General features: G+C 41.7%; 1 protein-coding gene across 6 annotated transcripts in view; it reads right to left on the bottom strand.

The window, feature by feature from the left end:
- Window positions 1–23,749, bottom strand: part of ARHGAP18 (Rho GTPase activating protein 18) — a 63,663-nt gene that overhangs the window by 26,397 nt on the left and 13,517 nt on the right. Inside the window, exons 1-2 of one of the 6 annotated variants that reach the window (XM_081907148.1) lie at window positions 18,182–18,374; window positions 1,947–2,146 (exon numbers count right to left, since the gene is read on the bottom strand). In XM_081907148.1, the coding sequence (XP_081763274.1) occupies window positions 1,947–2,146; window positions 18,182–18,297 (316 nt within the window). In that variant the 5' untranslated portion in view covers window positions 18,298–18,374. Of the gene's footprint in view, window positions 1–1,946; window positions 2,147–7,356; window positions 7,446–18,181; window positions 18,375–23,749 lie in introns of those variants that run through there. The other 5 variants (XM_081907149.1, XM_081907150.1, XM_081907151.1 and 2 more) reach the window with 5 other exon arrangements.

Here is a 23,749-nt window from a genome sequence, read left to right as displayed (position 1 = left end):
ATAAAAAAACCAAACTGCAAGCAGTTCCATGGAAGCTGTTCCTTATACAATCTACACAGAAACCTTTGGTTCTTCTCCCATACATATTCCCTGTAAAATAGGATTGTGGCAGGGTTGGGGGGGGGATCTGTTTCCTACATGGAATTAGAAAGCCCAGCACCAGAATTTATATACAATTGCCACATTCAATGGATTTGTACACCATTTCTGCTAGTTCGGCCTTCACTCCCAGCTGTAACAGTGCCTTGTTTTCTTAGTACAACTCTTCATTAGTTTAATTTAATCAGAGGTTATCAAGGCTAATGGGTGATCTTACTGCAAATGGGTGATTGTATTGCAGCATCCAATTATGCTTGCTGCTGCGTTCTCTACTCCTTAGTGATTTTCAGTAAGGTGATCATTTCCTCATTGTTTCTAGATGGCAACACATTGTTTACTAAAAACAAAACAGTCCCAGCAAACAAAAAACGCAGGCCATTTGCTATATATAGAAATAACTAGCAAGGTGTTTTTTTCATGTTAGGAATATAAGAAGCTACTCATACAAAAGAGAGGATTGCAGAAGTGTGCTTTAATGTCAGAGAAATGGCATCAACTTAGAACATTTCCTAGGAAACATTTACCTGAACCTCAGCATTTGTTCGCTAAAATTAGTATAGAAAACAGAAGTGCATTCTCAGTAAAAGGGTTCTGAGGTATTATCTCTCCCCCCCCCAACAGCTTCAGAGTCCTTGCCAAGAAAACATGATTATATGTTCATACACACACACCTCCAATCAGAATTTATTTTGCATAATTTTAAACATTAAAGACGCTGTATTGCAGAGTGGGGAGGGTATTTTACTCAAATGTAATATTATTTGAGAGTATGATCTTGTTCCTCCATTGTTGATAGTGGTGGTGGCAATATGTAACTGCCTCTCCACTGTCTTTGGGCAGTAGAGGCATGCTGCTAGTGTTCCAAAGTGGCGGAGGTCCCATCATAGCCCAGTAAGTGAAGACATACCACACACTGGCAGTTCTCCTGCCACCAGCAGTGGCAAGTGGATGGAAAGCACTGAAATGGGGAGTTGCAGGGTGGCAGCAAGTTTAGAATCACAGGATCCCAAATCCCCTGAATCCCTCAGACCCAAAGTCTTGTGGATTCCTCAAGGGGCCCATTCCTTGGGCCTCTTAATGACGCCAGCCTGGAGCAGGTGTGGTGAAACATTATGAGGAAACCCCCACATTTCACCTTGGCTGACAATTGTGTTTTTTAAGAACAGACCCTACCACACCCACTATAAATAGGTCTGAGATATCATGTACCTATTAACCTATTGACTACCATATAGTCAAATGCATTTGGCAACTGAAAGGGCTGTTTATTTGCACTAGGGTGTTTAGTTGCTTTCTCTTTTTTCCAAATACACTGCATTTTACTACTGTAGGTAAGCTGTTTTATCGTTGTTTTTACTACAGGAATTATTGCTCTTTGTGTGATTCCGGGTACTATGGTAACCAGAATAGATATGACTTCTGAAGAAGCAAAAGAACTTCCCATTACCCTTACCAAAGCAGTGGTCAAAATCCAGTGACAGTTTATTGCAAAACAGCAGAAATGTAAACGAAGAAAAGAGGAAATTCTCTCTTCCTGCAAAAGCTTTAAAAGCACATCTTGGGGCAATAATATGCATAAGTTATGAGTTCAAGGAAGTACTTTCTTAAAGTATCATGGTTTTCCTCCAGTTCAGGATAGTCTCGTCCACAACAGCAATTCCAGGTCCTTGAAAATAATTGCCATTACACAGTCAATGTGTTGCCAGATTTACAGAGGCATGAGTCAATTTCAACTGACCAAATCTTAAATCTATCTTGGTATGTGGTTTCAAGCACAATAAATGAAAGATCTAAATCAGAGTCTTCAAAACAGAGAAACGGTTTTTCTTAATTCCAGTTATAATTACCATCAGGCTCCTTCACTAGAACCACTGCTTGTTCTTCAGAGTTATTGCCTCTGGTTTCATTGATGTTTTCAAGTTCTTTCCAGTAGTCATCCATGGATAATTCATCGAGTGAATCTTGAGAACCTGAACGGTTATAAGGGGGCTTCCCTGAGGGCTTCTTAGAGTTGTCATGGTTCATATTATATTGACCAGATCTCCTGCTAGAAAACACACACAGAGAGAGAGAGAGAGAGAGAGAGACTTAATAATGTGGTGCATTAGCAAAGCCAATTAGAAACATACCACTGGTCTTCATACAACTTTTAACATTTCAAAATGTGACATTTTAAGTAGCAATTTGTCTTTTATCAATATTTCTAGACTTTGAAGACCAATGCATATTTTATAAAGTGTGGAGTGGAGAGGAGGGTTTCCACTTTCTCAAAGTATGAATTACAGTAAGTCTGCAACTTATATGCTTCCAGCTTCACGTGTGTAGCATAAAATTAAAAAAATTAAAAGGGGACAGGAAAGGGGTGGGTTCTGGGGGAAATGATGTTGGCAACTCTACCCACCATTGAACCCAATGTGTTTTGACTACACGCGATTTTGGTTTTAGTCACGATCCCTGGAACATAACCCCCATGTTAAGTTACAGGCTTACTGTACTTTTAAAACATCTCATCAATACTGAGGAGTCCATTGCTCTCCCTGAAGGAGGAAGAATTAGTTTTTTTCCCAGAGTAGGGCAATAGCTAATTGAATTGTTTATCACTTTGTAGCTGTATTTAGATATAAACACTTCAAATATGAATCAGCTCTTCTGGGACAGCTTGTGCTGAACTGAAGAAAACAAGTTCAATATTCTGACGTTCACCCTGGCATTCAGATTGAGGCAGGACTTTAGCTTCTGTAGTTCCTATTTTTTAAAGAAATGTAGCTTTCTATGTGAACCTCCGTGGCAAAGGCAAGACATTTTGCCACACAATGTGCACCTACTCATTGAGCTATATGGAGCTAACTCCTAGAAAAGCAAGTCTAAAGGTCACAGCCTAGTGTGTGTGTGTGTGTGTAAGAAAACATGTTTCCTCTTTTACATCATTTAAATACATTCCTCCCTCTTAATTTCCTGCTCCAACAAATCTATCTGGAGTTTCAACAGTGTTATGGACTTTGCTTCCTTGATTTTTGATATAGCCAGTGCTTTTTTTTCTGGGGGGACGCAGGGGGACACATACCCCTAAACATTTTGTGTATCTAAGTTTGGCTTCATTGAGGGGCAGTATTTCACTATGAGTAGGAAAATGAGAGTACTTGTAAACATTCTTTTAGGGGGGGAAAGCACTGAATATAGCAATGAAAAAGGCATTACTCTGTAGATTCATTTCCATGAATTCAATATGACATAGCAACTCCTGACCATGAATGACCATCCATAACAATCCTTTAGGTAGGCACACCAGGAAGAGAAAAAACAAACCCTGAACTTTCCGTGACTTCTGAGTCCCACTTATGTCCATTCTCCCTAGGAGGTTAGAACCAATCAGTATCACAGAGGAAAGGTGCACGGAAACCCATTCACAAAAGGTTTGCGCTAACAGGGTTTTCTATGTCCTGTGCAGATTAATGTAACAGTAGCCCAAGGGATACCAATTACCTTCACAGCAATTCCTGGTAGTTAAAGGCAACAGGGTAACAATGTTAGCAGGATATAATGGCTGGGGTAGAGAAGGAAGTTTCTCACTGATCACACAAAAAAATATATTAAAATACACATGCGTATAAACTAAGTTGCTGGAAACCTAAAACCAACTTCACTGCTACTATGGCCACTATTCCTGCAGAATCTAGATCCAAGAGAAAATGGAAACCGTTTAACTTAAGAAATGATAGCTAATACTGGCCTAGCTCATGACATAAGGACCCTAAAACATTAAATATACCTTTTCTAATTTTAATCCAGTAGAACCAGAAGGGATAGCACTTGTTACAAACCTATTTTCCAGTTGCAAAATAACTCATTGTAGGCTGGTCTGCTTATGGAAGTCAAGAATGTTGAGCTACCATTTATATCATGTTGGAAGATAGAAGAAAATCTGCATTCACGCAAAGCACAATGCCTATATAATTGCAGGTCTAGAATCTGGGCTTTACTATGGCAGACAGAAGAAACAATATTCTAAAATAATTTATTGAGAAATAAAACTAGTTGATGTCTGAAGAACAGTCTGGGGAAAATCAGCAACTAGTGAATGAACGACTTGTGTAAAAAAATTTTTACAAAAAATATTTTGCAGAAGTTGTATCTTCTTAAACACAGATGTTCTAATGCTATTTTTAAATAGCTGCACCCTATATCACTAGTGTCTTCTTAAAATCATTGCTATTAACAAAAATGCATCTTGAAAATTACTCAGACTGATAGTGGATAATCAGCTGTTCATAGACCAAAACAATTTGAATATATCACAATACATATTAACACATCTGAAAACAGTTTCACAGACTTCCTTCGCTGTTCATGCTATTTAGATGGAATGTATTACAGCAAACATTTCTAAACAAACAAAAGACCCCTCTTTTCTGTTCCTCTGTTCCTGACTGCAGATGCTGTGTCTCAGTTCACAGCAAAGCACTGGAAAACTATTCACAAGTTTTGCACACAGCATCTAATTTGGCCCTTTTTGGCACAGCATTATCAGCTGGGTAGAGATCCAGCAATCTACACACAGCACTAACTTTCGAAAGTGCAGTGAACATCAAGGGGAGTATTCTTGTATTATCTTCTCCTTCCCACTACTCAAACATTTTTCCAGTTTGCAGAAGAAGTATTAGTGGACACAGCGTGACCCAGGAAGCACCCAAGTGTCTGCTTGACTCACAAAAGCACAAGCGTCAGTTTCAGGGTAAATTGTCATAAAAACTATTCACACTCCAACTGCTAAGCAGTTAAAGATTGATGGAATGTACATAAATACTCTCTGGGGCTTTCCTTTGGCATGTAACCCTCAGCGGTTGCTTGCATAGTTGCAAGATAAACAGAATCCTTCACAGAGTCACAACTGATTGTTACAGTCATGATAAGAAGTTACATTTGTTCCTTTCTGATATTGGGGCTTCAGTCAGATATTACAAAATCAGTCCACAGCTGTGCCACCACAGTTTTAAAACAGGTTTACCCACAGTTCTTAACAGAGTTATTCGCCTATCTATTGGCTTTAGTACAAACACACAAAACAGTGTAATATTCCTGTCAAAGGCTTTCATCTGCTACAGAAGATATAAATCCCTTAAAGTGCTAGACCTATGCTATCTCCAGTAGAACGTATGCCATCGTAGCCACACTGAGGTGAGTGAGAGTTGTTGCCTTTATAAATACTCCTGAAGGTTAAGGTAAAGGGTAAAGGGACCCCTGACCATTAGGTCCAGTCGTGGCCGACTCTGGGGTTGCGGCGCTCATCTCGTTTTATTGGCCGAGGGAGCCGGCATACAGCTTCCAGGTCATGTGGCCAGCATGACTAAGCCGCTTCTGGTGAACCAGAGCAGCGCACGGATACACCGTTTACCTTCCCGCCGGAGCGGTACCTATTTATCTACTTGCACTTTGATGTGCTTTCGAACTGCTAGATTGGCAGGAGCAGGGACCGAGCAACGGGAGCTCACCCCGTCATGGGGATTCGAACCGCCAACCTTCTGATCAGCAAGTCATTTGACATTTCAGCAAGTCATTTGACATTTCAGCAAGTCACTTGACAAGGTACCCCATGATATTCTTGTAAAGAAGCTGGTAAAATGTGGACTTGACTATGCTACCACTCAGTGGATTTGTAACTGGCTGACTGACCGAACCCAAAGGGTGCTCATCAATGGTTCCTCTTCATCCTGGAGAAGAGTGACTAGTGGGGTGCCACAGGGTTCTGTCTTGGGCCCAGTCTTATTCAACATCTTTATCAACGACTTGGATGATGGACTCAAGGGCATCCTGATCAAATTTGCAGATGATACCAAACTGGGAGGGGTGGCTAACACCCCAGAGGACAGCATCACACTTCAAAATGACCTTGACGGATTAGAGAACTGGGCCAAAACAAACAAGATGAATTTTAACAGGGAGAAATGTAAAGTATTGCACTTGGGCAAAAAAAATGAGAGGCACAAATACAAGATGGGTGACACCTGGCTTGAGAGCTGGGCATGTTTAGCCTGGAGAAGAGGAGGTTAAGGGGTGATATGATATGATAGCCATGTTCAAATATATAAAAGGATGTCACATAGAGGAGGGAGAAAGGTTGTTTTCTGCTGCTCCAGAGAAGCGGACACAGAGCAATGGATCCAAACTACAAGAAAGAAGATTCCACCTAAACATTAGGAAGAACTTCCTGACAGTAAGAGCTGTTCGACAGTGGAATTTGCTGCCAAGGAGTGTGGTGGAGTCTCCTTCTTTGGAGGTCTTTAAGCAGAGGCTTGACAACCATATGTCAGGAGTGCTCTGATGGTGTTTCCTGCTTGGCAGGGGGTTGGACTCGATTGCCCTTGTGGTCTCTTCCAACTCTATGATTCTATGATTCTAAGTCCTGGGCTCTGTGGTTTAACCCACAGCGCCACCCGCGTCCCTTAGTCCTGAAGGTTACTTTCATCCAAAATACATTGAGTATTTTAAAAGAACTATGTTTGATTTTAAAAAATATTTCTTTGCACCATTTTGAGGCTCTGTTTCTCTTGGATTTCAGTTCTGTCTCTTGGGCGCTCACCTAGCTGGGCCCTGGCTGCTGGCCTTCTTTGGAGATCCTATCTGGCTCGTGGAAAATTTCAATGATTCCTAAGTTATTCTAGAGTCTATTCATATATTAAATGCTGATAGGTGGAAATTCCTGCATGTGTTTAGTTAAGATACAAAGGTGAAGGTCAAGCTGGAAACCACCTCTCCAATACTCGCTTTCCACACAGCAAGATTTCTATGTGAGGCTGATTCAAGCAGTACATACATAAATACATACATATATATAATTATAAGAACTGTACCACACCCTGATTATGTGAGACTTGCCTCAAAGGGCCAAATCAGAAAGGATGTTAAATTTCCAGCTGCCACCAAAACCAGCAGCCACACACGCCGTTAGTTTCCCTTCAAAGAGTCTGGTAAACCTCACTGCAATGGTGCTACCACAATACTGCTTTTCACTTACACCCGCTTGACATCATTGGTTGCTGCCAGATGAGAACAGGCAAATGCATGATATAATGATGGAAAGTAGTAAAGTAGCATATACACGTGAAATATAGCACACATAGCACCCAGTCTAGAGCCCTAAGAGTAGGGAAATGAAACTTGCAATCTAAGAAAGAAGATGTTGAAATGCAAATCATTGGGGTAAACAATGTTTTAGCTTATAATTTAGCAGTTTTAGCTTTTAGTGTTTCCAAAAGTTACGATATGGTAACTAAGCCATTTCCAAGGGTTCTGGTTTTCTCTATTCTTCCCTTTACATGATGCTCCCTTGTCATTACAGCAATGTTCCAGATTTTACACAAGCATTCCTTAGCAGACTAGGGTGAGTCCTCTAGGGACAATAAGATTCTGGGATTCCAAAAATAATGTATTATGTTATTTTCTTACACAATTGTTTTGATATTTCAACAAAACATGAACTGGATGGGAAAGAACCAATAGTTTGCTTTCATCTTTTCAAAATTGATGGAGTTTAAAACCATGAAAAATGTTTTTTAAAAAGCCTGCTTTGTTTCTGCTACAGCCCTAACATTTATCACTGTGTTTTTCTGCAAATCTTGTTTACTTTCTAGGGAAAGAACACAATGGTTTTGGTACAAGGAAAATCTGCTGGACTCTTGGAAGAAGTCTACCACACTGTCAGCAAGTTTCAAATGTTTTTTCTCCTATATAGCAATAACTTCTGTATACAAAAATGCTATTTTCTAGAATTATTGCTACAAGTTATTAAACAAATCTGGTTAACTAAGTGTGCTAGGGAAATTGCTAAATTCCTTAGAGATAAGATGCCCTTTAAAATGTCATACACCTGAATCTGGCATTTCTCCACCTTCCAAACCAAGCATTGGTTTGAAGAAAAGATGTTGAAGAGCACTGTGTAGAAAACACAGTATATAACATTGCATTATCTAGTTATGCATGCATCAAATTTGCATCGCCTCTTGCAAATCAGCAGTACCAGTTGAATATGCAAATAATGTGTGCTGCTCGGGTACAGGAACATAGGAAGCTGCCTAATGCCAAGCCAGACGATTGGCTCATTTAGCTCAGTATTGTTGACACTGGCTGGCAGCTGCTCTCCAAAGTTTCAGTCAGTCAGGGGATACTTCAAGACCTAATTGGAGATGTTATATACTCTATGTCACTGAGCTGCAGCCCCTCTCCAACTTGTGCAGCTTTAAATTGTGATTGACAGATATCATGCATATTAACATTGATACAATAAAGAAACAAAAGTATTCCTTTCTACAAGGCTTCCTTTCACTTACAGTGGTACCTTGGTTCTCAAACTTAATCCATTCCAGAAGTCCATTCCAAAACCAAAGTGTTCCAAAACCAAGGCATGCTTTCCCACAGAAAGTAATGGAAAATGGATTAATCCGTTCCAGATTTTTAATAACAATCCCCAAAAAACCAATTTAACATGAATTTTACTATCTAATGAGACCACTGATCCATAAAATGAAAGCAATAAACAATATACTGCAGTCACACAATCAATCAATCAGTAGCTGAATTGGGTTCCACGCAGTCACACACACACAAAAAGAGCCACAAAAATGCAAAATAAATAGCAAAAAACAGACGGACGTCAGTGTAACACTCCACACGGAAGTGTGGCACTCAAAATGGAAGTGTAACACTCAAAACGGAAGTGTGGCACTCCAAACAGAAGGGTGGCACTCAAATTGCAAGCGTAAGACTCAAATAGGCTCACCCAATAGGCTTCATAGCTGAGTGGGAATTTGAAGTCGAGTCTCCCAAGGACTCGTCTGACATTCTAACCACTACACTAGCCCTTACTAGTTCACCAACATCTTCCATAGTATTTGAAAACCTAAGAAAGGGAATGGATCATGCAGAACAACAGTTACACTCAAAATATGCCAGATTAGCTTAATTCGTTCCAGATCAAATACTTTGGATTTAGAAAACTTTTTACAGAAGGCCTGTGACTGCCAGAAACTGCTGATGGGATTCCCTTCCCAGCTCACCCATTCTGGCCACAGCCTCCTCTCTTGGCCTTCCCTCCCAGCATCACATTTGGGTTTTAAAAAAATCCTCATACCGAAGCATAGGAAGGGGGTTTGAAGGCGAAATACATTCACTTGTGAAGGAACCACATAGGCATAGGTTGGTGTCAATGCCTCACATATGCATATACAGTGGTACCTCGAGTTACATAAGCTTCAGGTTACAAACTCCGCTAACACAGAAATATTACCTCGGGTTAAGAACTTTGCTTCAGGATGAGAACAGAAATTGTGCTTCTGCAGCGCGGCGGCAGCAGGAGGCTCCACTAGCTAAAGTGGTGCTTCAGGTTAAGAACAGTTTCAGGTTAAGAAAGGACCTCTGGAATGAATTAAGTACTTAACCCGAGGTACCACTGTACAATCAGACACACTGAAGGATGTTATCACTTCAAATCAGTAACCTCTGGGGATTAGCTGAATGCTTTGGCGCTATAAACAGGCATTTTTTTAAGGACATATATAGAATGACAAGGCATGTAACACAAGAACATAAATCTTTCTTTTCACTCCTCCTCCTCCTCCCCCCCCTCTCTCTCACACACAAAAATTCTCAATAGCTTTCCATTTGCATATCAATCCTTACTCAGGTTTGAAGTCTATATTCATATCTCCTGCCATTTGATGATAAGGACAGAAATGCAAGAAATAATCTATCAGGAAATCTCCTTAGTCTGCCAAAAATCACTTCATTAAAAGCAGCAATCCCTGTCAGTCCCACAAAGTGTTGTATAGGAAACCAAATCTTATTAATCACACTTCTTTCAACATTGCTTCTTCAAATACTTTTACTGTAGGGTCATGTATCAAAGGTTAAATAAGCGCAAAACTCAAACTCCTCCCCTGCACATAGAGGCCAGATTTATGATTTGCCTTGCTAACAGGTATTCCTTCAGTAGCTAAAGAATTTATAACTCCAATACAGTATTTATGGCAAGTGCCAATGCAAACAAGTGAAAACAATTTTGCCTCTACTCGTTGACTTTTGTAAATAATGGTAATTGTTCAAATATTTGCTTTTTGACAGAAAAAGTTGTTTTTACAATGAAGATTTCAGGTATCAGAAAGGCATTAAAGATCCTGAATTTGCACTTGAGTGTACTTCCATGTTCCTTAAAGGAAAACTCAAAATTAAAAAGTGTCACTCAAAACTAAAGCAAATGTTCCACTCTGCACTAAAATAAACAAACACGGTGAAGATATTTAAATATTTTGGTTGTCTTCCAAATAAATACAAGCCCAACAAAAAGTCTGACCACCTATTACTGAGCTTACAATGCTCAGGGTTTAAGAACTGAAGCATCCCAAGATGTCAAAGGCACCAATAGTTGGACAAAGCCATCACCTACTTCCAAATCTGTCTGAAAATTCTCATTTCCGCTGCACTTTTCTACCAATGCATTCATAAAAGGGTATATGGAGAAACCCATCTGCCACAGGACACATGCTCCAATACTGAATTGCAATGATGTGTGGATTTCTACACTAATTGGTTATGAAGCATCAAGCATGCAATCTTTACCCTCTTCTTGTAAACCTAAGAGAAGACTTTGCTGGATCAGTCCTATCTAATCCAGCATCCTGTACGCTCAGTGGTCAACTAGATGCTTCTGGGGAACCTGACTGCAACAGCATTCTTCTCCCTTGTGATTTCCATAAACTGATAGTCCAACACATACTGCCTCAACTGGAGGCAGTACACAGCCATAATGGCCAATAGCTTTATTGTCAATTAATCTGCCTAATCCCCTTTTAATGCCATCCACATTAGCAGCCATCACAAATTCCAAAACTTTAATTATGTGCTGTGTACCACTCCCTTTTTTTCCATCCTGAAACTTCCAATATTCACCTTCAACAGAATGTCTCGTTTCTAGAATTATGAGCAAGAAAATCTTCTCTCTATCCACTTGCCACACACCACATACAATTTTCTAAACTAAAAGGCTGAAATGTTGCAACCTTTTGTCGTGGTGGAGTTGCTCCAGCCCCTTGATCATTTTGGTTACTTTTCCAACTCTACAATATCCTTTTGGGAGATGAGGTAACCAGAATTTTACACATATTTACTTTTGAAGGTGAAATCTTTGTTTTAGGCCAAGAGGGGCAGAAACCTTTACACAAAATGCATTTTGAGGTCGCATATATTGGAGAGTGCATTGATCAAGCCAAGATCTTGCTCTTACCAGCGGCTCTCAAATTTCAGCAGTGGCCTGTGTGATGCTAAAATTCAGCGCTCCCTTACCTATCAAGCTCCTTTCTACATCACTGCTGTGGGTCCCAATGGCACTGGTACCCAGTCCTGCCAAACCAGTCACACTACCCTAAAACCACCTTTGATCTTACACAAGTTCAGCATACACACTTTTAAGAACATGGAGCACAGGGCTTATATCAAGTTCCATACAATCTTTCTCCTGTGGTGTAAATCAACCTCACCTAATGCATTTTGCTTAAATCATTAAAATTTGAAGTGAAGGAAGAGGCTATAATTTTTATTTTTTTAAAAAACTATAGCCTCTTCCTCCACTTCATATTTTATGAACGTGTTTATTTATCTGTGGGATCTGTGGGACAGATGCTTGTAACAAAATCCACCTTATTTCCTGTAGATGAGGAAGCCATTGTTAATTTAAAAGGAAACAGGAAAACGTGATCTGAACAATGCCTTAAAAGGAAAAAAAATCAAATACATTTATTTTTGAGTAACAATGCCAAGGTATGTTTATGATAAAACCAGTTGTGTGCCTTTACACAACAGATTTCTTACACCAAACAATTGTTGTTGTTTTTTCAGTAGTTGGGAACAATGTATTTTAAGATGATGCATCAACAGCTGGGCAGAAATAATTCTGGATACAGTGGAAGTAAAAGACTTATCTAGCTGACATTATTTTTCTGCTACAAAATTGGAGGGTAGGAGTGGTGTAAAACCAACTGAAATCTAAGTTCAGGTTTGGAGAACACTGGCAATTCAGAGCTGAACACCAGGCTACACTGGAAATGCCCTCTGACACCAGGCTCCATCTTACAATACGCTCATGTTCAAAAGCACAGCCAGGTATAAGATAAGAAATTTTGGTATCTACAACTGATTATAGCAGGAGGCTGCAAACTGTTGGCAAATCTAGGTAGAGAAAGCATTAGCTGATCAGTTGTTGAGTGAGTAAAAAACATAGTGCACATGTTAAAAATACACCAACAACCTGAGGGAAAATTTACAAATTGTCAATGAGAGAAGACTGTCCAGAAGTTTGAACAGGCACAAGAAAATGTTTCATCAAGGATTCAGTAGCTTGGTGATCATTCAAATGCCAACAGTTCAGAAATTCAGCCCTTCATTTTCATAGCATCTGTCTCTGTGTTAAGACAGCCTAGACAGCAGTTTTAGTCCATGCCATTACCCTATTGGCTCCAGCTTCTATTGTTAAAAGGTTGCTTAGCATAATTTGGCTATCAAATGAACAGAGTTCAAGCACGCAAGGCCAACAGGTTACTCACTGTCCCTTCTCACGCAGCATTACAAGAGTGCAATACTATGCACATCTCAGATACAAGTCCTGCAGAGATCAAGGGGGCTTACTCTTAAATAAGTTTCCAGGCCCAACTAAACATGCTCACATTAGTGTTTAACCCCTAAACGATGTAGGTCCCAAATATCTGAAGGACTGCCTCATACCCTATAGACTCTCTGAGGTGTTAAGGTGGCAGTTTAACCACCCCTGGAAGCACAGAGCACTGCATTCTTTGTGGCAGCTTCCAAAATGCAGAAATCCATTCCAATGGAGGTGCATCAATATTAATCTTCATAGTTTATGTCAGTTGCTGAAGTCACAACTCTTTACCCTAGACCTTTGATAGTTAAGGTATTTTGTTTTTTGTGACCCACCTCTATTGTTTGATGCGCATTCTTTGGTTTATTTTCAGTTGCTTTATTGGATTTTAATGTTATGTGATTATATGGTTGTAATGCACTCTGAGACCTTATGCTGAAAAGTGGGTAAGAAATCTTTTATAAATAAATGGGAACGGGCTTGCAGCATAATAGTTTCTTAGCATCATTAAATATTGCACTAGCCATTGGCCTTGACATTATTAAGACAAACTTTCCGCATAAAATTTCTATTAGAAAAGGCTACCATAAAACCTTTCATACTAAATCTATTCATCTCAAAAATACTATTAAAACGTTTCCCCTCAGAACAGATCCTAAGAGGTCTGTTATCTAAGATCATAAGAGGTCAATTATATCATATCCTCTAGTTCTTTCTGTTTATTCTGCCTGAATTTTCCTTGAAGGTAAAAAAGGGATGGTGGACCTTTTTCAGCCCAAGGCCACGTTCCTTGGTGCCAGACAGCCCAAGAAGGTTGACAAGAAGTCTAGTCTTGGGCACAAAAAAAGAGAGAGCATCCAAACAGAAATAACAGAGAGGCAGCTGGAGATGTGAGACCCGAGTTCTGGAGAAGCAGTTCTGGGGTAGAGGAAGCTGGGCATTATCTGCATTTAGGTGACACTGTAAGGCATGGGATTTGATGAGGTCATCCATGGACAACATGGAAAGAGCATAGAACCAACAACAGATCCTTTTAGGACCCCAACAGAGACTAGAAAAGCCAATGTAGCATTTCCATATATGAATAGGTAGGGAAAAAATGCTCCTGGCCCACCACGATAATCCTCTGCCTAGTTGTGCTCCACAAACTTTTGCCTCCCCTATGCAAGAGACATGTTTAGTCATAAATAAGTCCCCTGACTACAGATAATCACATGCATCACATATACTTTTGTCCTGGGAATAAAACCATGACAAACCATCATTTGTCAGAGCACACATAACTCTTACAAATCCAGCTGCACAGCAAAAGGGCAGCTCGTATCATAATGTACTAATATAACCATTTACTTCAGAATACGTAATCACATGGAATTCCAAAGCATTTCAGAACCATCAGCTATCATTCTTTTTATCCTAAAAGGACATATACAACAGTATAGCAGCAAAAAACGTTTCTTTACAAGTGAAGATGTGATTCTATACATATCGCATTGCTACTTTATCAATGAGCAACACTTGTTGGCACATTTTTAATCTCATCGCTTTACTGCAGGTCTAAGTATCACTGTAACCTCTGACATATCAGATAAGACACATGATTCATTCTCACCAAATCTGTTTCACTTCTTCTCCTGGAGACCAAGTAGCTGGCACTATCCCACATGGCAATGTGAAACAGCCATACCAAACGAAACGTGGCAGCAATAGATCTATGATTGGAACTCCCAATGGGTTTTTTATTTTATTTTTAGGGCAAATACAAGGGTAGAGGGGGGTACCAGATGAAAAGGGATAACCCTGTGTCATTTTCCCACTCCAAATCACTTCCTGGAGGTGCCATTCCCAAATAGGGAAAAACATACAACTCTGATCTCAGATTGCACTTTTCCAGAGTATCTGCAGAACTCTATTACGCTGCAGTACACAGCTGTTTTTCCTATATTGGAATTCTAATTGGACGACACTTAAGTTTACAGTTGCTAGCGTAACGGATTCCATACACACAAGCCCCATTTTCATTTTCCATTGCTCAAGTTTTATGAATGGGATTAGAACCTGATTAACCATGTTAAAGCAACAGAAAACCCAGCTGGGCTTCTGGGGGGAAGGGGGAACGACCATGAAACCCTTACATCTTGCTTCGCACAATAAATCCCATGCAAATTATCAAAAAAAGTGTATGCTAAGTATTCAAACAGCCTAACAACATTTCTTCATGTCACATCAAAATAACCTCATGTTGCATCTGGACATAACTTTGGGCTCGTGAGGAAAGCGATGTAAAACTAAGCGCTCAAATGCTTCCTTGGAATGAAGCCTTATTAAGCACATCTGGTGTGGGGGAGGATTAGAAAAAGCAGCCGCTGAAGAGGAAGTGACTTCCTTCCCATGGCAGAGAAGGAGTGCTTAGTGACAATGTAACAATGCTGGCAGGCTCATGGGATTCAGACGCTCCACTCCAAATTTCAATTTAGCAACACAGGCGCTGATCTCATCAAGATTATTTGCAGCGACAGCTGTAGCAATAGCTGGTCACTATATCTGCAGAGACAGGGACTCCACCACTATAAGTTTCTTCTCAAGAGGCATGGATGCAACATGAAACCCAAAAGCACCTGAAGGGGCCTCATTTGAATGTCCACCAGATCCTGCCGTGATCCAGCTTAAAACTCACAGGTTGCAGGTGTAGGTGGCTTGATTACCACCAGCAGGCTGGTCTCCCCCCTCCCCCAGTGTTGTTGTATTTTAACAACTAGCCTGATTAGGTAAAGGTAAAGATACCCATGACCATTAGGTCCAGTCGCGGACGACTCTGGGGTTGTGCACTCATATCGCTCTATAGGCCGCGGTGTACAGCTTCCGGGTCATGTGGCCAGCATGACTAAGCTGCTTCTGGCGAACCAGAGCAGCGCACGGAAACACCGTTTACCTTCCCGCCGGAGCGGTACCTATTTCTCTACTTGCACTTTGATGTGCTTTCGAACTGCTAGATTGGCAGGAGCAGGGACCGAGGAACGGGAGCTCACCCCGTCGTAGGGGTGACCTTCTGATTGGCAAGCCCAAGGCTCTGTGGTTTTACCCACAGTGCACCCGCGTCCTGATCAAGGGGGATTCAAAAGCTGGCACACTGCTTTGTGACTTTTTGGTTGTTGCCTTCATAAATCTGGGTTTATTTACTTACAGGCCAACAACATGCAAGGAGTACAGGCAAAAGTGAATGGAGCCTGCTGGATCAGGCCAAAGGCCTATCTGGTCCAGCACTCTGGTCTCACAGTGGCCAACCAGATGCCTATGGGAAGACCCAAAGCAGGCTCTGAGAACAACACTCTTCCCACCTGTGATTCCCAGCACCTAGTATTCAGACGCATACTGGCTCCAACAGTGGAAGCAGAGCATAGCCGTTGTGGTTAGCAGCCGCTGAGAACCTTATTCTCCATGAATTTGTCTAATTCTCTTGTAAAGCCATTTAAGCCAGGTGAAAAAGTACTTCCTTGTGTCTGTCATGCAACTTCCAACATTCAGCTTCTTTGCACTGCCCCAGGTTCTAGTACTGAGAGGGTGGGAGAAAAACATTTCTCTGTACACTTTATCCACACCATGCATAATTCTGTATCGCTCTATCATAACCCCTCCCGCTACTTGCCTTTTCTCTAAACTAAAAAGTAGTAACTTTTCCTCATAGGGCAGTTCTTCCAATCCGTTAATCATTTTGGTTGTTCTTTTACACACCTTTTCCAGCTCTAATATCCTTTTTGAGGTGAGGTGACCAGACATGTACACAGGATTCCAAGTACAGTCACACCATTTATTTGTATTAATACTATTGCCATTCTAGCCACACACAAGTCAGGCATTTCTACACACAGAGAGAGAGAGAGAGACAGACAGAAAAACACACACACACACACACACACACACAGAGAGAGAGAGAGAGAGAGAGAGAGAGAGAGAGAGACTCTGACTCTAGGAAGAGGTATTAGATCAGTTTGAAGACACATTCTAGGGAGGCAGAAGGAATTGAGTAGAGTGCAGAGGAGTACCAGTGAGGAATGTAGCCTGAGGCAGGTCACGGCCCAGGAAGAGTTCTGAGGGTCTGACAAATAGGCCCTCTTCAGTACTGAGGTCCCCCTACCCTGGAATAAGAATCATTATTACAAAACTAAAACCTGATATTGTAAGAAAACCCGCTTTCCTTGAAACACACACCTATATCAGGACACAGTGAACAGAGGTTGAATATGCCCCAATCCTGCTGAAATTGTTCTACTTCACACTTGTCTTTCCTCCCAAACCCCACATAGGTGCCTTCAGGAGCAAAAGACTCCACTCCAAGAGTATTCATTCTATTTTCAAGCAAGCTTTCTTGTCTGTGATGGCCTCTAGTTTATACAGTCAGTATTTTGACACAGACCTCAGAGTAATAAAAATGTATCGAGCTCATTGGAGGGAAATGATGGTGATGGGGAACCAAAGTGCTCATTGCAGGAAATACTGTTTGCACCACGGCAAGCAATGGGAAAGGGGATATTTGTACTTGTAAAATAGCCTAATAATTTACTCTTGCTATTCTTACAAATAATTATTGAAAGTGGTTTAAATGTGTGTGTTCTTCCTTTTAACAATACAAAATGCCGTTTCTTTTTTCCATAGGCAGTCCCAAGAGAGAACGAACAGAAAGCTAGTGCCTCCCTCTGCCATAAGGTAGCTCAGCTTTCCCCCCACCAACACCTTCCATTCATTGTTGGATCCTTGTAGTTACTTGGAAGGAAAATCCCTTTTCACACATATTTTTTTATAACTACATTTATAAGAGAAATTCAAAGAAGACTAATTCTAAGTAAACCTCTTAGATAGTTAATGTTTCATCAAGTAGCATACTAATCATGCTAAATAAGAAATAAATAATGCCTACATCCAAGTAAACTCAAAATCGGCAAGACACATTTAGAGGAAAGTATGCTTAGGATCGGAGTGTAAGGGCAAGACGATGTTATTTCTCCTCCAGAAATCGAACCTGCAGGTGCCGCTGGCTGAACTTCAGGACTTTTGCTTTGGGTGCGCTACCCTCCAGTATTTAGTACACTATCTTATTCCTCCTCTCGCAGACACACAAAATTTATACGCCGCTTGCTCGTACAGAACAAAGCAAAACAAGCGCTCCAAGCGGTTTACAAACCCCAGCCGGCATTAGCCTTCGCTTTCCACCTGTTGCACGCTCGGCAGCCGCGCCCCAGGGTGGTGGAGCTGCTGGCATTCCTCCTGACCGTCCTTTAAACTTTGGTCACATGGCCTGACGCAGCCCTTCGAGAGAGGCAGCCTTTTGTACCTGGCTCCAGCCACCCTGCCTACGTCAACAGGTAAGCAGGCAGGCAGGCAGCCCTCCCTTGTCCTCCTCCACGAGAACCACCCGCGCAGTTGCCGCGGGCGCCCCTTCCTTACCTTACGGGGGACGCGCCCGCCGCCTCCTTGGCGCTGCTTCCCGGCGCCTCGGCATCGGCGCTGCTGGGGTGATAGGCTGTGAGCACCACCCCCTGGGAAGCAGACCAGCGGCTCATGATGCGGGCGAGGGCATCGTTGTTCCTGGACTGAGCGCAGCGCCGGCGAAGTTCCTGCCTCGCCCGGCCGCGGGGCGTATTAGCTGGCCGCGGGCCCGCCCCCTCGGAGGCGAGGCTGCGCTTCGCACTGGGCGTCGCGGGCGAGGGGAGGACCAGCCTCCGTCCGGACCGCCTCCAATGATATCCTCGCAGCCTGGGCCGAGTACCCCGGCTGCCTTTTTTCCAAGCGAGTCTTGCTCTCGGACGACCTTTTCATGAGTCAGCCACATGTTTACGCTCATATATTCTTCGCGCGGAGGGATTTTACGCCGGCCTTTCCCCACCCCAGCCGGGAGCGTCGCTTTGCCTTTTCTTTTTTCTCCCTTTAGTTTCCTCCACCTCTTCCTTCCCAACAGATTGTGTCTTCTGTGCAACGCTTCTTAACCCCTTGCTCGCAGGTTTCCTTCTCTCAGCGCAGGGATCTCAGGACGCCGTGGCACAAGCCTATCTATGATTGGCACGCATGGCCATCTCAGCGTTTCCTCGCCGCTTTAGCGGGACGTTTCTTGCTCGCTACATGGAAACCAAGATTGATCCCGCTACTGTGCTGAGTCAGGTGCACTCAGCTTACTGACTTGCTAGGTTCGGACATTTGTAAAGAATCGTTTATAAACGAGAGGAGCCAAACTAAAACTTGGAGTTTCTGCATTCCTCAAAGAAGTTGCTGCAACAAAGGAACTTTGAGGCACATTTTAAGAACGTAAGATGAGCCCTACAGGGTGAGGCCAGAGGCGCATCTAATTCACAACCCTATTCTGCGGAATTTAGTTTGGGTTTGGGTTTCGATAGGAATGTGCTGTGTGTAATTATGCAAGCCATTGTTATTATCCGTTGTTGTTCTCCCTCTCTTTAGGAAAAAGGGTCTTCACTTGGCAGGTCACTTCAGGTAGCTATGAGAAAAAGGCATTCATGGAATCATAGCCGGTAGAGTTGGGAGAGATTGAGAGGGTCATCTAGTCAAACCTCCTGCAAAATCTCTTTCATTCCCTCCTTGTTGCTACGCAGACCAAGCCCTGACATTAAAAATAGATTCAGAGTTACTTGCTAGTGGTCATCCATTACACTTTTGGCAGGGTTAAAAGATGCCTACTGCAATTATGGTTATTTGAGAATAGGTCTGGGATTTCCTGAATTTGCTCTTGTACAACCTCTCTGTCTTGGAGCAGAGTGCATCATTTGTGAATCAAGACACAAACAGCAGCTGGGACAATTTGCTCCTATACAACCAGCTGAACGATGGGTTGTTTTTTGATTCAGCTTACCATAAGACATGTGTAATAGGAGGTGGCTCCCAATTTATTGTTGGGCCTCAACTCCCATCGTCCCTAAAAATTGACCATAGTGGCTGGGGCCAGGTCCTCCCCACCCATGAGGCAAGCTGAGGCAATTGCCTCAGGCGGCAGGATCACAGGAGTGGCAGTTGCTAATGGTGCAATTCCCGCCCCACCCTGTCCCTATCAAATGAATATTCATATAGAAAATGAAAAGGGATTGGATATGAACCTGCCCTTAGACTTGACTGGATCGCACAGTACTAGATGTGTGTGTACACACACACACACACACACACACACACACACAGCTTCCTTTCACTCCTGTGAGATATGGTTTGTGTTTTTTTAAAAAAAGTAAAATAAATATGTATTTGCCTATTTATGTAAAAAGTAAGAACAAGCTTGAGCCAGGTAACACAATTTGTCAGAGCCAAACACAGCAATTGCAGTGAAGCAGGCATTAACAGCCAAAACCATGGGCTGGCGGAACAATCCTATCCATTATTCAAAAGTGAGCCTCAAAAAGTTCATTGAGACTTACAGCCTAAATTGGCCTGCTGCCCACCGGGCATACCTCAATGTGATCATTGTCATTAAGTGTTACAAACTTTTTAAACTTATCTTTCCTGTTACCTGAGCTCCTGGAGGATATACACCTGTGTAAATGAAGTAAGGAAATCATAGACATGGTACAGCACAGTCCTTACCATGCCTACTCAGAAGTAAGTCCTATTGGATTCTGTGGGACTGAATTTCCAAGTAAGTGGGAGTTAGGATTTCAGCCTTCATAGAACGTTGTCTTGCCATAGCTCTTCTTTGAACATGTACTGTACAACACTGAAAGGATTTACATCTTTGATACCATGGAAGTATTCATTGTTTTAACTGCATACCAAAAGCTATCCTCTGCTACTAAACATCCTACAGTGAATAAGGGGGGGGGGGAAACAACTTGAGGGAGGAAAGAAGAACATAGAATCAAATGTATATAATTTACAATAGATATGCAATACAGACACGATGTACAAACAATACAAGCTTTTGTTGTACAAAACCTTTGAACACAATACAATTCTATAAACTAAAACAGGATACAGATTGGGCATTCTAAAAATAAATATGCAAAAGCTGTCTTTCATTTAAGAGGAATCTGAAAAGATTCCACAGCTAAGGTTGAACAAAGCAAAGTTTTTACATGTCGGAGTATGCAAAAGCAGCTTGATCCAGCTGAGCTGTCATTAGGGACTGCTGAAAGAGACAGAATTGAAAATGGTAAAGGAGGAACCACCCAACCACATGCTGATGGCACAGTGGGACTCAGGAAGGATTAGAATGACATCTAAAGAGAATCAGTAAATATTTGCCACTTTCAGAATTACAAACTCCTGCCCGCAGATACTGAACAGATTTATTTGAGAATATTGGGAAGATAAAAGCATGATTGTTCATTACTCTCAAATTTAAAACATAGTTTTTAACTGAAACTCTCTCCAAGTGAAAAAAATGTTTAGTGCTGAACCAAGCAATTGCATAGAATTCACTAAGAAGAGAGTAACAGGAATGCTGAAATATATTCAAGAACTTTTTCTCATTGGTGGATTCATTAACTCTTTAAAGTGTGCCTGAAAAGCAAGGATGAAATGTGTCTTATAAGACAGAATGTGCTTTATTACCATTAAAAAATACAACTAAGGCTAGTGCACCTTTCAGAATGGATCTATGGCTACATTTTTAGGCACAGTGCACTGAACTCACAGGGACTTGCTTCCAAGTAAACATGCATGGAATAAGCCTGTAAACATCTTTGCCCTAACACACCCAATGTTGCTGCTGCTGAGACACTATGATTCTTTGTCAAGTAGCAGTTAGCAGTCTGTGCCATCTCAAATGTAGTGATGTGGTCCCAGAACGCCTAACGATGCTGTGAGGTTGCTGGTGATGCACAACACAAACCCTTGCTAAGCCGGCTGCAGTCTATGACCCATTCATATTTTAAACTTTTTAAAAACACTTTCAACGCTGAGTGCTTTTACTTTCTGTAACCATAATGGATTAGAAATATGTCTTTGTGTACTTCCTCCCTTCCCAAGTTTTGAGCATTAACCCTCCTCCTCTTTCAATTTATTCTGAGGAAATTTCCATTTCCCTGTCTTTATTAGCAGGTTATGAAGATAAGGCAAACAATTAGGTAAACAAGGTGAGGTAAACAATTTTGTCTCCAACTTGCAGCCGTTTCCCAAACTTCTCAGTTTCCCAAGAATTACGGGGCTATGTAAACTCTGGTGGAATGCAAAGGCCTGCAACCTAAACAGAAAGCTGTGCCATGCACACAAGTTGGGAGTTTCAATGGAATGAACAATAAAGGCAATAAAGGCAGCTGTAAGAGCTCAGGTGGCGCTGTGGGTTAAAGCCTCAGCGCCTAGGACTTGCCGATCGAAAGGTCGGCGGTTCGAATCCCCGCGGCAGGGTGCGCTCCCGCTGCTCGGTCCCAGCGCCTGCCAACCTAGCAGTTCGAAAGCACCTCCGGGTGCAAGTAGATAAATAGGGACCACTTACCAGCGGGAAGGTAAACGGCGTTTCCGTGTGCGGCTCTGGCTCGCCAGAGCAGCGATGTCACGCTGGCCACGTGACCCGGAAGTGTTTCCGGACAGCGCTGGCCCCTTGGCCTCTTGAGTGAGATGGGCGCACAACCCCAGAGTCTGTCAAGACTGGCCCGTACGGGCAGGGGTACCTTTACCTTTACCTTAAGAGCTCACACTAACACCAACAACTGCAAAGACTTATCAAGGGCCAAGTCTCTCTTTTAAAAGATCTTCGGGTCACAGAGAATATCACAGTAGACGTACCCCATAAAATTGGCTAATTAAACTATGCTTAGTGCAAAGGTACGTAATATCAGCACAAACTAGGCCATGTAACCTTGTAAGAGGTGCCTGTGTTTAACAGTACTGTAACATGTTTTTGCTTCCTGCACTACTGCTCAAGGCCACTTGCCTCATTTTCTTTAATTGTGTTATGTGCACACTTGAGCATTTGTTTCTTTCATCTGGTTGTATTACGCACAACGTTTTGTTGGATATTAAAAGAATTCAATAAAAAATGTGACATTTATATTGGTTAATACTCTTCCCACAGGCATGCGGGGACAGATAGCGATCTCTCTGTAGTGCAAATTCAATATTTATTTAAGAAGCAAATTTACTCTGGTGCTTTTACAAGCTAAATCTGGCACCTCCTGGCAATTAAACAGAGGCATATCAGCAACGTGACATGGAAGGAAGCTTCACTGAATTTCACTGAGGTTATGCAGGTCTGCATGTTCAGCATTTTAAACTTCTGTCCATTCTTTGCTCTCTTAAATAAAAGATTAATGGTGAAATGTGGCAGGAATGTACAGCTGTAAAGTACAGACATAAGAGCACCCCTATAATACAGGGGAATTTAGGGGAGGGGAAGTATAATCCATGTTTCTACTTTTCTTAAAGTTTGATATCTCAGTACTCGTGAGCTATTTCTGTTTGCAGATTAATAAACCAATAAATTAGAAAAAGGTCGACTTGCAGTTAGTTAAGGCTACCAATCAATTGAGGTACCAATCAATCTTGCTTTTATGTGACCAAAATAAATCCCGCTAGTTTAGACAGTTGTTTCTGCATGGCTTAGCTGTAGATGCATTGTAATTAACTGTATTTAGTACTGGTACATGACTTACTTCACATTCAAAGCTAATGCAATATAAAAGTTCTGTCCACACGTTAAATAACATATACAAATAAATGGAGCTTGGCCCTTTTGTCCTACAGATAATTTAAAAAGGGTATGTTGGTGCACTCTGGTGGTTGCTTTTGTAACTATTTTTAATAAACAAGTGGGATGAGAGGAAACAAATAGTATAAATGTAGAGGGTACCACTCTTCACCAAGTAGTCACTTCATTGTGCAATGAATGACTATACTACATGTATGGAAATCAATGGAATTTCCTACCAAGATGTATTAACCTTGATCCAGGAACAGTGCTAGATTGTATGACAATATCCCAATATGCAACAGACTGCTTTGCACTGCCTCTGCCATAACCTGAAAAAGAGTAACCAATATTTATTCTTGGCTTATTGCTTGTGGTTTGTTTGTGGGAGA

This window comes from Podarcis melisellensis, assembly GCF_964234715.1.
Source record: "Podarcis melisellensis genome assembly, chromosome: 3".
In the NCBI taxonomy this organism is placed as follows: Eukaryota; Metazoa; Chordata; class Lepidosauria; order Squamata; family Lacertidae; genus Podarcis; species Podarcis melisellensis.
Note: the sequence above shows the minus strand (reverse complement) of the source record. Positions and strands in the feature narration are given on the sequence as shown.